Source organism: Mya arenaria, chromosome 9 (assembly GCF_026914265.1).
Source record: "Mya arenaria isolate MELC-2E11 chromosome 9, ASM2691426v1".
Classification (NCBI taxonomy): Eukaryota; Metazoa; Mollusca; class Bivalvia; order Myida; family Myidae; genus Mya; species Mya arenaria.
This window is the reverse complement of record NC_069130.1, coordinates 57,315,567-57,333,267: the sequence shown is the minus strand read 5'-3', so window position 1 is coordinate 57,333,267 and position 17,701 is coordinate 57,315,567. Positions and strand designations below refer to the sequence as shown.

General features: G+C 34.2%; 1 protein-coding gene across 1 annotated transcript in view; it reads right to left on the bottom strand.

Moving 5' to 3' along the window:
- Positions 1-17,701, bottom strand: part of LOC128202932 (nephrocystin-4-like) — a 33,190-nt gene that overhangs the window by 13,985 nt on the left and 1,504 nt on the right. Inside the window, 12 exon segments of the mRNA XM_052904114.1 lie at positions 20-200; positions 755-942; positions 2,004-2,128; positions 2,804-2,912; positions 3,231-3,363; positions 3,750-3,907; positions 4,738-4,931; positions 5,210-5,362; positions 7,425-7,483; positions 7,921-8,006; positions 8,373-8,468; positions 9,345-9,494. Of these exon segments, the coding sequence (XP_052760074.1) occupies positions 20-200; positions 755-942; positions 2,004-2,128; positions 2,804-2,912; positions 3,231-3,363; positions 3,750-3,907; positions 4,738-4,931; positions 5,210-5,362; positions 7,425-7,483; positions 7,921-8,006; positions 8,373-8,468; positions 9,345-9,494 (1,632 nt within the window).

Genomic DNA, 17,701 nt, shown 5'->3' with positions numbered 1-17,701 from the left:
CTTAATATATGCTCCTTACCGGCATGCCATACTGTGGCACAGGACCCTGATGGTAGGGTATGTAGGATTGTTGTAGGGAGGCCTGGGGGTACATCGGGTACTGCTGCATGGGCACCATCTGTCCTGACTGTAACACACTGCCTGCCTGGGGCTGTAACTGCTGCTGCGGCACTGCCAGGCTGGTGGGACCAGCTGGTCCTCTGAAAAGGGTCATCAACATTCACGTGTCATACATGCTATACAGATACAGATTGTAAAGGCACCATCTCTACAGGCTGTATAACACTGCCTGCTTGGGGCTGTAACTGCTGCTGCTGCACTGCCAGGCTGGTGGGGCCAGCTGACCCTCAGGAAAGAGCCATACATATTCATTAATTTGTACATGGATAGGCCTTAATTCATTGTTCCACCACCAGTTCCATTTTGGGTCTCTATCATATTGCCAGCAAGCTCCATTTCTACAGATATGTAAGTGTACATTAGAAGTCTAATTTTAGTATAATTTTAATGTTGAATCTAGCTTAGGCCATTACAATCGGCATCCAAGTATGGAAAGTATTGGACTAGCTGGCCTCAAAAAGAATATCTTAATTCTTATAGCATCAAAAATTATAATGATCAACGCAAAGGTTACTTTTGGATCAATGACAAAAAACTTACACTTATTATGTTGTTTTTAAAAGTACAGGTTTAGGTTTAGGCTCTTGGTTTGACAGTAAAGGAGAAAACAATTATGTATGGCCAGACCACGTACCTCTGTGAAAGTTGGCGTCCACTGGGTGGTTTCATCATCTGTGATGGGGACTCTGTCATCCCCACACCCATTTCACTCCCCTCGGTGAAGCCTGATCTCATGGAGTGGGCCGAGCCCATTGCCTGCTGGGCAAAGCCCGCATTATATGCATTGGGCTGGGTAATGTGGGTTCCAGAAGAAGCACTGTCCTGTGAGTGGGAAGGAAACAGGGGTAGGGTAAATTAACCATGATATTGGTGACTAGTCTGTTGAGGTACAGGTACAATGACAAGTACTTCTTTAAAAAAATTGCTCAGTCCAAGTATAGACAAGGCTTCATCTTAAAGGGACTAAACACCTGGCCAGGATTTCTCGAAACTTCTTAAGCTTAACAGGCTTAAGTCGCTTATTTCAATTAGCCATAATACAAACTGAAAATGGATTTTGATAAACGAAAATTGGTTTATTCTGTTAATCATACAGATTATTCCTACATAATTTCTTAAAATTCTTGAAAAAGTAAATATAACACATTTTATAGAACAACACAAATAGTGAGATTAGCTTAATCCTGTTATATGGGACTTAAGAAGTTTCGAGAAATTGGGGCCAGATGATACCATTGCACGAAAAAAAGAGATCGTCAAAAACTTACACAGTATTCATATAATTCTGTTCAACACATTAAATCTTTCTACTGATGTATTACATAGCTTACGACACATGTATCTTTCACACTATTTTATGATTGTTTACCACATATACCCCAGTATATTTAAAAATAGCATTGGTATATGTATATACACACTATAAACTGGGAAACCATTTTGCACTTTTTAACAGCTAAACTCACCTAGACAGAAACAAAATATTCTTTTAATCATGTAAAATGATATTTTATCAGCCTTATACTAGCTCATATTGATCATTCTAGGCTTGTGTTGAGGAAATACGGCAGTTTTTGGGACCATTTGGTGTCTAGTTCCTTTAAGATAAAAGAAGTTTAAAGGCCAGTTAAAGTTGAATAGAAGTGTAAAACAGTTCCTGTTAGGAATAAATTAAATTTTAGTCATGATTATAACATTGTAGTCATTGAGTTTAAGGTTACTTCTCATTTCTGTAGAATGTATACTTTTGTTCACATTGTTCATGATTATATTTCTATTCACTATACTGTATATTAATTTATTTCATTGAACATCACTTACAATACCTAAAATAAAAAAAACTGGTTAAACGGAGTGTGTTAGATCCAAAAATCAACCATTACCTTGATTCCGAATCCCCACTGGAATGCCAGCAGCCCGCCTGCTGTTCTAGAGGAGATCTCATCCTGCATGGCCGTGTCTGGGACCTTGAAGACAAATTCTCCATCCGGGCTAGGGGTGGGACCACCTAGCAAAAGATTTTTATAATTGTTTTCAAATCATTTTTTTTTTTGCCTACAAAAGGAAATAAGTAAGTACTGCACTCTCACAGATGGACCGTTTTGATTGACCTTTTTATTCTTTTGTCTTGGAATCAGCCAATTTTTGTGTAAATGTCTGGAAACCAGTGATTTAAGACTGCTGACAAAAGATCAGAATGTTGGTATTTACATTAAAAAGATGAACACTCACCAGTAATGCTTTTAGCCATAAAACATTTAATTTTAAATGTAGATATACCGTAATAACTGTGATCTGATCTTTTGATAGCAGTCTTAAATCACTGATTTCTAGATATTTACGCAAAAATTGGTTTAATCCACGACAAAAAAAAATAAAAAATGTCAAAACAGTCAAATTGTGAGAGTGCAGCTTTTAAGAGTTTTACACAGCTTACAGCTCATATGAATCTCTGTTTTCAAGGTAATAACCAAAACTGGGGTAGAAAATTTTCTGTTGTTGTTTACATGTTGAGGAAAGCATAACCATAACTGAAAGAATAATTATTTACATCAACTGATGGTGTAACAAATCCAGTTTGTTTATGCATCTTTTATTGACATGTTTTACAAAATATTATCCAATCATATTCTGTAACATCAAACTTCACTTAAATTGCAAAATAAAGAGAATTTTTGTTTACCTACAAGCCCCACAGTAACATGTGGGGTGTTCGGTTGAAGGAAGGGGTTCCAGGCGGCCCACCGTAGGGTAACTGAACGGGTGTTACCTCGCTGTATACTTTTTGACATCTGAAACAATTTAATATAGTATAAAGGACATTATGAACATGTATATCAAATTTCTAGAATTTTTCTTAAAGCAAAATGTATTTGAAACTTCCAAATAAATGCCACTTCAAATATTTTGGATAAAATTAGTTCCTCATAAGTATTTTTATGAACATTTAAAAAGAAAGTCTGTGACTGACAGACTAATTTTGTTATAGTTTGTAGAAAAAAATCTAGATTTTCTTTGTAATCATTCAGCTTTTCAACCAAATAGACATTAAATTTGAAAAGTCGTCTGCTGAAGAACTCTCAGAATACTGGGTATTTAAGCAGACATACCTTCCTGTCCTCTGCAGACAGCTGTTCACCAATGACATATTCAAGAATGAACGCCACAGCAAACATCGGGTCTTCCAGGATATCATTGACATGGATCTTCTGGTTTAAAATTAGATAGTTTCCAGTACCAAGGCTGTAACAGAATTAACAAATAAATCACAAAAAATAAGCTATAAATGTTACTTTTAAAGGTGATTTTTTTGTGCTGATATATCTCATTAAAAAAGGTAAGCTAAATCAGTAAGGTCTCAATATTTATGAAACATACCACAGACCACATAAGTGTCCATAAATTTTTCACAGTATCAAAGATTTGAAGGTTAGCAACGCTTTTAGCTTTCACAATGTCCTGGGTCCATTGTTTGATATATTTACTAAGGATAATAATTCACGGGGGTTTAATATTCATGATGGTTTGCAAATCAATTAGGTCATAAATTTACACGATCTATTGAACAGTATCCTTGTCACCACAAACCAAATCTAAAAAGCTGTTTGACAGACAAAGTAACAATATACCTATCATCCTCAGTGAGTTTTTGTGATGACTTGAATCTCTGTGAACGTCGGAAGGACGGACTTGCGGAAGGTTTGATGGACTTGGACGCGATGTTGCGGGAATCTAGAAGGAAGGTCTGGGGCTTCTCCACGAACGTCCAGCCATTGTGGACGCCAACCTGTGAACAATGTAAACAGTTTGTTACAAACAAGAATGCATAGTCACTGCTCATCTGTGTTTCTAAACCAATCAAATCAATGAATAAACAATAAGAAATAACATCACCAATGGATAATCTTATCAATGAGCATACAAGAAAATACGACAGGATCAAGAATTTCAGTATTTAGTATCTAGAAGTTCTTGCATATCAAATAAACATTGCAAAAACTAACAAATAAAGCCTTTTTGTGAAATAGATATAACTCGGCAAAAGTTTGCTATATAAAAGATGCACTTTTACTCCCAAATAAGATTTAGCACAATTAATAATTTTGTTTTAATCAAGGATGAATAAATGTCAAAAACAATGGTTCATATGAAGGATACCAAGTTTAATTTGAAAGAAATGAGCATAAAACACAGTATTTCTATCTTATGAGACTATAGTATAACACAGTAAATCTTTTAGCATTCACCAATCATTTAATATTTTTGAGCTTTCTGCTATTAAATACACGGTTACAATCTTGTTATCAGTAATTAATATTTTCCATAAATGAATTATTTAGTAAGTAGTAAAAGGTTTATCAGTCAAAATTTATGTTTGTTATACATGTGTATGTATTGATTTTGAATAAGAGTGTCACTTTAAACCCTCTGAAAATTTAAGCCTTCTACAATTGTATTTTCTTCTTGATCGTTGTCCATCATTTGCCTTTCACATCATAGCTAGCATATCCGTCAACATTTCAGAACCAAGAAAATAATGCTAATGGCCTTAAACTATTTAGTATTTAATCCAGTGTTACCTAAACCCAGTAAATTATAGGAAGCGACAACTCATACCAGCAGCCTTCTCTCCACAATGGCGATAGATGTCCCATCATTAACCTTCCCCATCATGGCTAGCCTATCTTCATGCAGTGTTTCGCATAATTCTTCCTCAAATTTCTCCACAGTCGGGTTAAGTTGAAGAGTGGCATGTTCAATCGTACACGCCATTGACTTAAGCTGCTTGGGTTTCTTAAGCTTGTCCTTAGCTGTAATGGGAGAAGGAGTTGAAAGAATAAAAGAAAAAGAAACTTTAGAGTAAAAAAGGCAGATGGTTATAAGTATGGCCATAAAATTTCATTAGAATAAAGATGCCTTATTAATTAAACACCAGACCTGGGTATTTATAGAACACTTCTTAGCAGAAGTCTTAGACAATTAGTATGTATATCAACTTTAACATTGGATATTTTACTTGACTTTCCTTTTTCATTATTTGTTTATTACAGTAGAAAAATTTCGTATAATTAACATCCTCTGTATTTACCTGAGGTATCATTATCCTGCAGTCCGGGAATGACGTCATTATGGCCGACCACAGTGTTTTCAGGCAGAAGATGTTGTACCTTGTATAATGCTTTGTGAGTGGCCAGTGTGTAGCCCAGCTGACAGTCAGCAATGGGTCGCAACTCCGGGTGGTCTGAAATATTCAAGGTAAAAATGAGTGCCTTTCATGTGTGTTTTCCTGAATATGGATTTTGTGTTTTGACATTGATTTTATGCCATGGTGGTGGTGGTGGATTTAGAGTTTACAAGGTCTGCTACACCGATTGGCTTCACTATTATGGCCTGACCTGACTGTAACCCCCTGAAGTGTTGATTTGAGAGTAATTGGAACTCCAAAGATGGGGGGTATTTATCCTAAACATTTAATGAAGTATGAAGCTGACAAAACATTCAGAACCCAATGGCAGTAAAATGGAGGCTGGCAAGGCTCTGTGTATATCACTTTGGTTCAGCAAATCTTCCCCTGATGTAATTTTCAATGTTTCTAATGCAATTTTTAAACATTTACCGGGTATATATTATTTGAAGCCATTCTCTAGGATGCATTATTCATTATAAATATTGATGATGTGTTTTCTACTATTATACTGCATAAACAATGAAATGATATAGATTAAAATATTAAACTGTTTTGTATTCTCCCGTCCAAACTGCAGTTCTGAATTAATCATTTCATCAGACATTCATTACAGGTTTTGCTGCTTGCATGAATGAATGTGAGGACAGCTAGACAGAGATATGCACTTAACACTCACATACAGGCTGCATAATGCATGAAGTCAGGACATTCTACAGACAACCTTAAACTACCTCAACAAAGCGCACACTAGCGGAAGAAACTTCATTAATAACTTAAAGGGACTCCCACAAACTTCATGTTTGTGACAGTCTTTTTGAAGTATGTTCAAATTGAGTCATTTTATCTATAAATTATATATATTGAACAAATAGTACTTGAAAGAAACTAATTGGAACAGAATTTTATAACTGGAAGATTTTTCAATAACATCACTACTGCATTTTAGCAAAATGTTATATTTTCTGTCATTTTTCAAATATCAAGAACAAAAAAAACTTTTAATTGAGCTTCCATGACAACTAACCATTGTTACAGGCTTTTTCTTTCCATGACACACAATATAAAAAATTGTCTTAGCTTGAAACATGAGAGAGTGCCTTTAAATTGCAATTAATTTTTGTAAGCTGTAATCCCTGCAGTTACACGGAAAAATCAATGATAATTGCCGCAGTTGCACGAAAGATTTATCATCTTGATTTCACAACAGGCCCATTCATTTAGTCAAACTTCTATTTAACATTCTTCTTTAAAATATTCTTCTTTCAAATCTGCCATTTTCTTTAAACAAAAATGCTAATTTTGCATGATTAGTTTTTCCCTTCATAGACCACAATGTGGAATACATAAAGCTCTAGGTCTTATATTGGAGGTTGTCGAACAGGCAGTGTCACTTTTCCGCCCACCCACAAAAATTAATTTGACAAAATTTCTGTAACTGTTTTATTTTTGTCCCGGATAAGGATGGAAAATTGGTTACATACAACCTGCATAAAACAGGAGTCTTAAAGAACAGGGGGCTGTAAAATAAAAAATTCTAGGAGATATTTTAAGCAAAAAATACTGCATAGGTACAATATAGCTGCTAGGACTTTTGATTAAAACACTATTATAAGTACAGAATTGCTCCATAAATTTTTTATGAAATGACCCCCACCCCCCCACCACCACGAAGCCCAAAATGTAAGTCACCAATTTTGTTTCACAAGACATGGGTAGATCGCTCTCAATGAACATAAAACTACCATGAAATTATGAAATGTTGCTGCCTCCAGCCAATTGTATAAAGCTTAGAACCAACCCAAGAACTCACCGGTCTTATACAATAAGCTGCTGGGCTGGTAATTACAAAGCATCTAAAGTCATTTCCTAACTTTAGTATCTCACTGGTCATTTGATATAATAACTTCGAAACATCTTTCTTTTCATTAATGTTAATGAATATACGTATTTTAATTTTGAAAACACTTACATCTTTCTTTTTATTTGATTACTAAAATTTTCAGAAATCAACTTTAGATAAGAAATGACTATATGATGTTTTACGTATATTGATCCAGCTGGTCACTTTCATATGCTCAATAAGGATAGCTTAAATATATTGATCTTCAAGTCTTACCTTCCACTGGCTCATCTAGAAAGAACAGGGCCCTGGGTGTGCCATGATACAGCTGGCACCTGGAATGAGACAGGTTACATATCAATAATTAATAATTCATAGCACCACTGGACCTGGAGTTTTTCACTACAAACTGTGTCACTAACTGTCATGTATATTGGACATAAATGGTATTGATGATGAAGCAGAAAATTAGACTTACATACTTATAGATAGTGGATTACATGTTATTTAAGTCTGTCTTTATATATTTACTTCACTAGAGTTTTACGTTTGTCCATGCTTCAGTGCTATTCATTTTCATTCTTGCCTAACAAAAAAATAAATGTGTAAACATATAAAAGGATACCAGGAGAAGATTTAACTTTACTTGGTCTACAGAACCACTGACAGACCATCCATCCATCAAACATTTTTGCCAACTTTTAAGATCCCTTATTTCAATGGGGCATACTTATGGAGTATTCATATTTCAAGACCTGTAATCCCAACTTACTTTTGAACATGGAGCTTGATATTCCTGGATGTGTCCGGTAAGTCTTCCTCTTTGAAGGGGCGAATGATCCCCCAGCCACATGACACCTACAGATCACATTGGTATACTTATGATCGAGTTGACATCATGATAAATATATTCATTTTTTTACAGTTTATATAAGTTTGCCAATACCTACTGAATGCAATATGGCTTAAGCCCAAAATAATTAGCACGCAACATACACACAACATACAAGTTAGCTCTGTAGACCAGACGACTGAGGCAATTTATAGCTTGGACCAATATATCGTTCAAATTAAGATAAATATTTTTGGAAATAGAAAAAAAGATTATGTCAAAATATGAGATTCAGATTCTGTATTTCCAAAAAGAAAGTGAAAACCAATGAAATGCAAATCAATCTTTTAATTACAATAAACAACACAAATATATGTCTATCAAAGCATTACCTTTTTTAGTCGGCTGTTTTCGTCAAGCCCTGAAGCCACCAACTCTACCACAACAACCACATTGGAGCTTACTATGGACGTGTGGAAATAAACATTCTGGAAATACCATAAAATATTACAGTTGAAGATGGCATAAGTCTTCAATGATTTAAATTAGTCATTAAATTGGTCATTAAAACGAATTATTATAGCAAAGGCAGGGCTTTTTGAGCAAAAATTGGAAAGAGATCTTGGGCCATGATGACAAACAGTTTCAAGTTCTTGTCTAGACTTAGACTCAGAAAGCACATTTATTAAGTTACATTTGTTTTACAAAATTATGAATAATTGTACAAAATCAAATAGTAATAAAATTCAGAAAATTTCATCTTCAAAACTCTAAGTGAAAGGAAGTCACATTAAATGAAGATATGCCACCTGAGTCTGAACTCATGCAGACTTGAGACTGTTCGAAATCATAGCCGCTGGGCCCATGATAATATCACGCCTTGAATCTAAGTTTGAGACTCAGACTCAGAAAAGCAAGATTTTCATTTTGCTGTAAAAGGTTACTACAAAAGCAAAATGGGTAAAAAATGCTGTATACTGTCACAAATCTGTTCAACAATTGGGCACACATCTTTTGTCAAAATTAGTTACATTATAGATATTTTGAAACATTTTAGAACTAAGTTTTCTAATCACGAGTCTAAAACTCGGACTCAAGGTGTTAGTGAATGCAGACTGTTTCATTTTGGGAAAGTTTAAAGCGTTAACACTTGAAGCCGATTTATTGAAAGAATGAAAGATTGACAATAAGAAGGAAACTCAACTATATCATCAGCACAAACAATGACTCCATTGGGTTTTCTTTGCTTTGATTTTTATTTTTATTTTGGGGAATCAAACATCTAGACATTCGGGAAAGTAGCAATCAAAAAGTGTATATCATTCAATCGACGTAGGCCCTGCCACTAATATGCTGCAACTTACCTGTGAGAGACGTAGCTTGGGTTTGCTGGCCCCACCCAACCCATGTAGACCCTCATACTGCCCTGCCCACTGGCGCCCAAAGAATTGGTGATAAGCCAGGTCAAAGAGACTGATGCGAAGCTGGAACTCCACATTGCTCACTCCCTCAACCTGGAATACATGGGCAAGAGTTGTTAACTTTCCTTTAATATAAAGATACAGAAAATAAGTTTAAACAAAGTTGCCTTTACTCTTGAATTCAAGAATGGCACCCAAACATTGTGGTATCCAATGTCAAACAGGTTAAATTTTGTCAACAATGCATAAACATTGCATAACTCATTCTACCTAAACTTGCAAAACAATAAATGACAAAGAGTGGAGAAAAATAGCAATGCCATATATATAAGGAAATTTTAATGTTTGAACTTCAAATTCATTTAATGCTTTCATCATGATTTTTATTAGTGAAATTTGCTTTTAAGCACATTTGTTTTAAAGAAATTTATATTTGTTTTTTTGCTATCCCGCTTTGTTTTCTCCTTAAAAAGGATTTAAAAATTGGAATAATCTATTTGGTTTGTCTCAACTCACTCTCTATATGGGTTAAATGGGCAAAAGGCATACCTTTACACAAAAATAACACATAATTGCTCATTATTTGGGGGAAATACAATAGAACTAATAACCTTATTATATCTTTAGATATTTTTTTGAAGCATTATTTTATATATTTATTTGATCTGGTCTGTATATTTGTTTTATAATTATGAAGAAAGAAATATTAAATAAGGCTCAATACCCCTGCAACATGATAGTTAAAACTGTCAACAAAAAATATTGCTTTATTGTTCTCAAGTATGTTCATTCATTCCTAAATAATATCAATGAACATTCAATCTTTCATCGACAACTTTCATTCAACTGTTGACGTATTATGTCACAATTTTAAATTTTGTTTACATGAAAGATAAAACGCTCTTCAGTTTACAGTTGTGTTATGGATATGGACCCTGGCTTCAGACTTAAAGAGGGCCCAGTGTCAATCCTGCAGTCAGAGGAATGAAATTTCTAACATCATTTTTATCACTATATTTGTAATATCTTTCATGACTAAACTTATCACCTTGGTATGCTTTTCAAAATGTTGAGAAGAAATGTTTGACAGCATCAAATCAGCCGCTAATGGGCCTTTCAGCTGCACTCTCACACATTGACTCACTTTGTTTTGGCAACTTTTTTTTTTGGACTTGGAATGAGCAATTTTTAGCGTAAATGTCTGAAAACCAGTGATCAAAGACTCCTGACAAAAACTCATTTCGCAGTATATCATATTAACATTTAAAAGTTGATATATATGGCTTATAGTGTTACAAACGTTCTAAGAAAAAATCGTTTTTCAGCAGATTTCTTACATGACTGATTTGAAGGCATTGATACCAAAATAATCTGATTCCTAGACAAAAACTGAAAAAAAGACAAAACTGTCAACCTGTATACAAATATTCTTGTCTGTGGCATGTCAATAATTCATTTCCTCAGCAGAATTCATGAGTGTGCAGTTTAATGAATGAGAGTTTATTTATTCAAGGGGGAACACAAACTTAAATTATTGTGAGTTTTTTGAAAGATATACAATTTTTGAGTGAAACTCCTTGACTTAAAAGTTGATTCAAACCCTCATATCTTACATAACCCAACTTAAAGGATGCAACAAGCTATATGGGGACCCTATTCAAGATTTTTTCAAAGCTGAACATAAAAACGCAAACACGATAATAAAATCATGAAAAGTTTCATACTGAATTCAGCAAACATCAATAAAACAATTCTCGTTCAAACGATCTTACCTGTGCATTAAAGCAAGAATATGGCCAGACCACATTGTCGACAGAATTTAATCCCACACAAAATGGATAAGTTATATGGTCACCGCCCAACAAGCCAAGACTAGAATGAGGCAAGGTTTCATTTCTCCTAAGCGTATCCCTTAATTTCACACTATCTTCATTAGTTGGGGTATAGCCACCAATCACAATGTCATTTTTCTCTTTCTTTAAGTATTCTTTGAAAAAATCTGACCTCTGGTACAAATTTCCGCTAGATTTAATTCCGTTCTTAACATTTTGTCCATTTTTTGGAACTTCCAGATAATTTCCTTCATCCTTCACTCTTTCCACATATTCCATGCTAAAATATCTGAAGGAATGTTTTACCTTAACAATTACTAAAATTTTTACTTTTTTGAAGTAAGATGGACATTTGCCTTATTTTCCAATACGAATGAATTATCGTCAATCCTAAGCTACATTCCTACATCCCATCACAGGCTGATTTCAATTAACGTCTTTTAGTTTTGCTCAAATATAGCAGAAAAAAGCTATAAAAGAATACATTGAAGGGTGATTAACACTACCCACATTATACAGACATCTGTTACCATGGCGTTTCACACAATTTTTACTTATTGGTATTTAATATTTCTATGTCCTTTGTAGGCAGAACACAAAAAGATGATATTTCCTTCTTGTTTTTCGATAACTGGCAATATCCTCACCAAGTGCTAAAAAATCCAAAGGCCATCAAATCTTCTATTAATTTGTTATTCATTCCTTTATTAAAAAGCATTTATTTATTCCTATTTAAACTATACATCTCATCATATACTGGTATGTACAATCCTTCATGTTAAAAGTCCAGACTAAATCTCCCACAACAATATCTGTATATCTTATCTCTGAACAAATTTGATTTTATAAATTTATTGCTAGATTAAGCACTTTCAATCATTATTTAATTTCTTATATCTGCGATAAATTTGTAATCAATGTCTCAATCCTCTCAAAACAACTCTAAAAATTGCACATATGACGTCTTTTCACCTAAATAATAGCACCTTAATTACAGTACATTGACAATTGCTCTGACATCAAACTGTTTTTCCTAAAAGTACTTTACATTTTTTTTATTTTTTCCTTATTTCAATCAACGTTCATAGAAGGTCCCTGACTTATTTTGTCTTTTAATCTAATACAGTTTAATAAATATTGATCAACATGGTACATAAATAAGAAGTATCATATCAGATATATGTCATTGAAATCCAAATTCTGCCGTCACGGAAGCCAACTGATATAGGGCCATTGATCAATACACGTAGTAGCAGTGACGAGTTATCGTATGATTTTTTGAGGAGTGACATTATTTTAATGTAAACAAAACTTCTAAAATATACAAGCACGTTACATTTTCTGAAGTGCCAATTTGAAGTGATTAAATTTCAAATCAATGGAGACAATGGACACTCTGAGTCAGAAAAAAATAATATTATTCTTTCCAATATGCTCATGGATAATGCTAGATTTTCAATCTCTCAGTCATTTGGGAAAAAACTCATCAATTGCAAAAATCAATGCTTGCTCTTTCCTTTGAGGACTTGCAAAGGGAGTGAGTGAAATATTTATCTGCCTAGGGAAAGTAATTTCTTGTCTAATTAATGTCTTTACTGAAGTCACTAAGATTAAGAAACAACATTGAAATAACAGATAATTTCTTTAAAAATGCTTACATATTAAGTTGTAATAACTTCCATAGATCTATTTACATTTATTTTAGTTAATATATACTTGTTTTGAGCTTGATTGTAAGCCAGATATACAGTAACGTTAGGTTAATAAAATATAAAACTTGTTGGAGTTCATCAATACTGGTAAGAGCTATATTTAGCCAGGTTTAATTAAGGAAATCATGCCTCAGAAAAGGGGCAGGGTGCTAAGGAAGAAAAGGGCACATCGTACCGCACTGTGAAAAACTTGGAACACTATGAATTTGAAAGAAAGTGTGAAGAATTGTGTTTGATTGAAGTTACAATAGATTTCAAAAGCCAAATATGTACAATCTGTTTGTATTTATAGTCATTATAACTGATTCTTTTCCCTGACATAATAACCTTTGTGTAGAAAGTTTGAGCTATACAAGAAATGCCATGATGCTTCAAAACTACAAATACTTATTACATTGAAAATCATTTTATACAAGATGAAACTAATGAACTATTGGAACATTGACATGTAAACTTCAAGATACCACTTTTATCTTAAATCTCATAGGTAAAATCTTAAACTTCAGATATTTAAATGTTTGTACCGTAGTACTTGCCGTTAACCAGCTATCAATTACACTCATGCCATTAGTAGCATGATCACCTGATTTTAATGGACGTCACCTTATAGAAACCACGCAAATATTGATGGTTGCTTGACTGACAAGAGGCAATTAACACACTTTAAAGACAATGTGAAGTATTTCTCATCCATAAAAAAACTGCTTGAAGTTTAAAAAACTTTTATTTTCTAGCTTGATTTAAGGAATGCTAATATGCAAGGTTCATTTATAGGCACATATAATATTGCGATATTTCTGTTCCGCAGTGCTCCAGTTAAAATTTGAAAAGAGCAGCATGCCAGCTGATAATTAGTGGGCGTTTGTGGTAGGATTTCTCAACAATGCTGCACCCCTCAAAGAAAATTTAGATTTTTAAACCCAACTACGTGACATTTTCATTAATCTCTTGGCTTAAACACAATGTGATTACGTTTATATCTCAAAATAGAATGAAATATATCTTCGCCTATCTGATGCAGCTTGACTAATGTTCTTTTTATTCATTTTGATTTTTTTTTAATATTATGATATTTGATGTTTGTTTTATTCCCTTTGTACAGGTTAAATATCAACTCCAATCCCAAATCAATCTAGGCTATACATTTATACCATTGTGAAAAGGGCACTTCTGGGATGAAGGGCAGAGCACCCATGCAAACTGGGATATTTGGAGCACTCAGGTATTGCTTCAGAGATTTTTTCTAAATATTATGATATTTTATCATTTATAAGCAGTTTTTCATCATTTCAACCTTTAAAACAAGTGCTGAGGAGCGAAAGCCAACGCTCATATGGTGATTTTTTAGCCAAGCAAGGGACATAACCGGACAATTATTAAAGCTGCACTTTCACAGATTGTCAGTTTTGACCTTTTTTTATTGTTTTGTCTAAGAATCAGCCGATTTTGGCATCAATGCCTTCAATTCAGGTAGCTCACAGTAGAACAGATTTCAATTGTTTGGAAAACAGGCGATTTCTTTTTTCTTTAAGCCTAAGTATCGCTTTTAGTCATAAAACATTTATTTCAAAATATTTTTATGAAAACTGCAATCCGCTCTTTTATTTTGTCAGCAGTGTTATAACACAATTTAACAGATTTACAATTTTACACAAAAATTGCCTCATTCCAAGACAAAAAAATAAAAAAGTTGTCAAACCAATCAATCTGGGAGAGTGCAGCTTTACAGACAGGGTTATCGGTCTTGCTATACTTGTGAATATTGTCTCTGATAAAAGGTATACACCTAATTACACTTGAAAACTGCTTTTGAGTGAAGTCCAAGGTTTAAGTTTGTACGCCATTGCCGCCAGTGCTGAGACCAAGGCTATAACAACAATACTCTTGACTTTTTTTATCTACGAAAACTAGGTGAGATAAAAATTACAAATGTTTCATTTTATGTAAGCATATGAGCTTTTAAGGACTAAATTGAGAGGATGGTTTTTGTAAGAAATTGGATGGAAAAGTCTCATATACTAAAATTTAAATTTTAAAATTGTTCACATTTCATAGGGTCAAATTATCATTAAAAGTTAAAATTGGACCTTTTATTACAATTATATATTAATGTCACAGAAAATGCACAATTTTGTTATAAAGCATAAGTAAAGCTAATGGACATTAAACTAGGTTTGGATTTACCAAATTCACTGCAAATGAGTATTTATCTGCCTGTTATTGGTTGGTGTTTTTTCCATAAAGTAAAATAACTTAATTTCATCTTGCCTGTAGCAGATAAGTCACTACTTTGTTTATATCTGATCAGATGGAATAAAAAATAATTAGTGGATTCATTAAGACAGTTGCATTTTAAATATGTAAGTAAAAAAAAACTGTCATTAGGAAAATAGTCGAAAAATGACCACAAAAATAGCAATAATAAGGGGGCCTGAGCATTGTTGAATCACGCAATTTATTACTGAAACCTTTAAATCTATAAGTGATTTTGCCATTCAGTTCAATCTAAATGTTTGTTTTGAATGAAAGCAAACCAAAGAACTTAATAGTTCAACTTCTTTTAAAGGAATGATAAATTATTTTTCTTTGATATCATAGTTAACCCCATTTCAACGGTCAGAAGTGTTTATTTTCATGACATGGTCATAAGGGACACTACCATTCTAGTTAAAGATCATGTAACACCATCAATCTTATTATATATCGGTCAATTTTCCACAGTAATTTTGGCCCCATTCCCCATAAAAAAAATAAAACAATGATTACTCCATGAGAGCGAAAAATTCCTCTATTCATGATAACCTCTTTTAAGAAACTTAAAACAAAAACATATTATCAGAATGTCATACAATTCGACTACATATAAATTCATTAAGACATGAATTTTGTGTTACTATATAGAACATGGGCTCATTAAAAAAGTGTACAGACTATTTATGGTTTTTTTTTATGTCTTTCATACAATTTGCTGAGAATATACACTAATAAAGTATTCTTTTAAGAAACTGCAAAATAAACAGACAAAATGCATTTTGTGTTTGAACAATAGTAAACTGTGATGGTTTAGAAAGAGGTTGGATGTACATGTTTCAGTGATTTAAAGGTGACTGGGAAGACTTGAGCAAGGGGCCAGGGAAGACTTGAGCAAGGGGCCAGTGAAGAAAGGAGCAAGGGGACTGCAAAGACTTGAGCAAGGGGCCTGTGCATACTGGAGCAAGGGGCATAAAGTGACTGGAGCAAGGAGTCAGTACATACTGGAGCAATAGGCATATAGTGACTGGAGCAAGGAGTCAGTACATACTGGAGCAAGAGGCATATTGTGACTGGAGCAAGGAGTCAGTACATACTGGAGCAAGAGGCATATTGTGACTGGAGCAAGGAGTCAGTACATACTGGAGCAAGAGGCATATTGTGACTGGAGCAAGGAGTCAGTACATACTGGAGCAAGAGGCATATTGTGACTGGAGCAAGGAGTCAGTACATACTGGAGCAAGAGGCATATAGTGACTGGAGCAAGGAGTCAGTACATACTATAGCAAGAGGCATATTGTGACTGGAGCAAGGAGTCAGTACATACTGGAGCAAGAGGCATATTGTGACTGGAGCAAGGAGTCAGTACATACTGGAGCAAGGGGCATATAGTGACTGGAGCAAGGAGTCAGTACATACTGAAGCAAGAGGCCCGTGAAGAAAGGAGCAAGGTGATTGAGAAGACTTGAGCAAGTGGTCTATGCAGACTGGAGCAAGAGGCCTGCAAAGACTGGTTCAGGGAGCCTAAAATGAATGAAGCAATGAGCTCATAGCAAGGGGCCTGTGCAAAATGAAGCAAGATGCATGTAAAGACTAAAAAAGGGGCCAGTGAAGAACAGAGAAAGGGGTCTGTGAAGAATGGAGCTAGGGGCATGTGCTGTCTCAAGAAAGGAGCCTGTGCTAAATGGAGCAAGGAGCAAATATCAAGTGGCCTGTGCAGAATTAAACAAGTGGCCTGTGCAAACTTGAGCAAGGGGGACCTTTAAAGACTGGTGAAAGGGGCCTAAACAGACTGGAGCAAGTGACATGTGAAGGCTCAATATGCAAAACAATCTAGAATATGATGTTTAAATCTATTTTGTAAATTTGGCAAATAGAGTGGTGCCAATACCAATCGAAAAAAATGTGAGTTTCATGACATCATGATCATTTGGCACATGCATGGGGACAAAAAATTTAACCATTTAAAAACATGCTCATACTACAACATATGCATCTTCAGCAATTAATCATCAATCTGACCTGGAGTTTCAGCACAAGGGAGGCAACCCAGAAAAGTGCAGGACAGATATACTACTCAGTCATCATGTTCTTATCTCCCTTGGTTTAGTACAATTGGTGCAATAATGAAAGCATAAATTTACAACATAATTATTAGAAAAAATAAATATATTTCAAATCTTGCAACATTTTACGGAGGAATAATAATTGTGTTATAAAATATTATTTGTTATTATTCCCAAAAATACTTGGATAATAGCATAATCAATTGAGTCAAATAATGATTTTCGTAAATTGATGTAAACAATCTATAATTATGAATTGGTCTTGTGACTTAAAACTCAAAACAAAAAATAAAAAAATAGTAGTTTAACAATGCCTTTTGGGATTCTTGGACAAATTATTGTGCCTTTTCAGTGAGTAAAGTCATATTGCAATGCCACTGTAGGGATCTGGCAGCAAGTGTATTGCACATGTATGATACAACATGTATAGAGAGGCACCC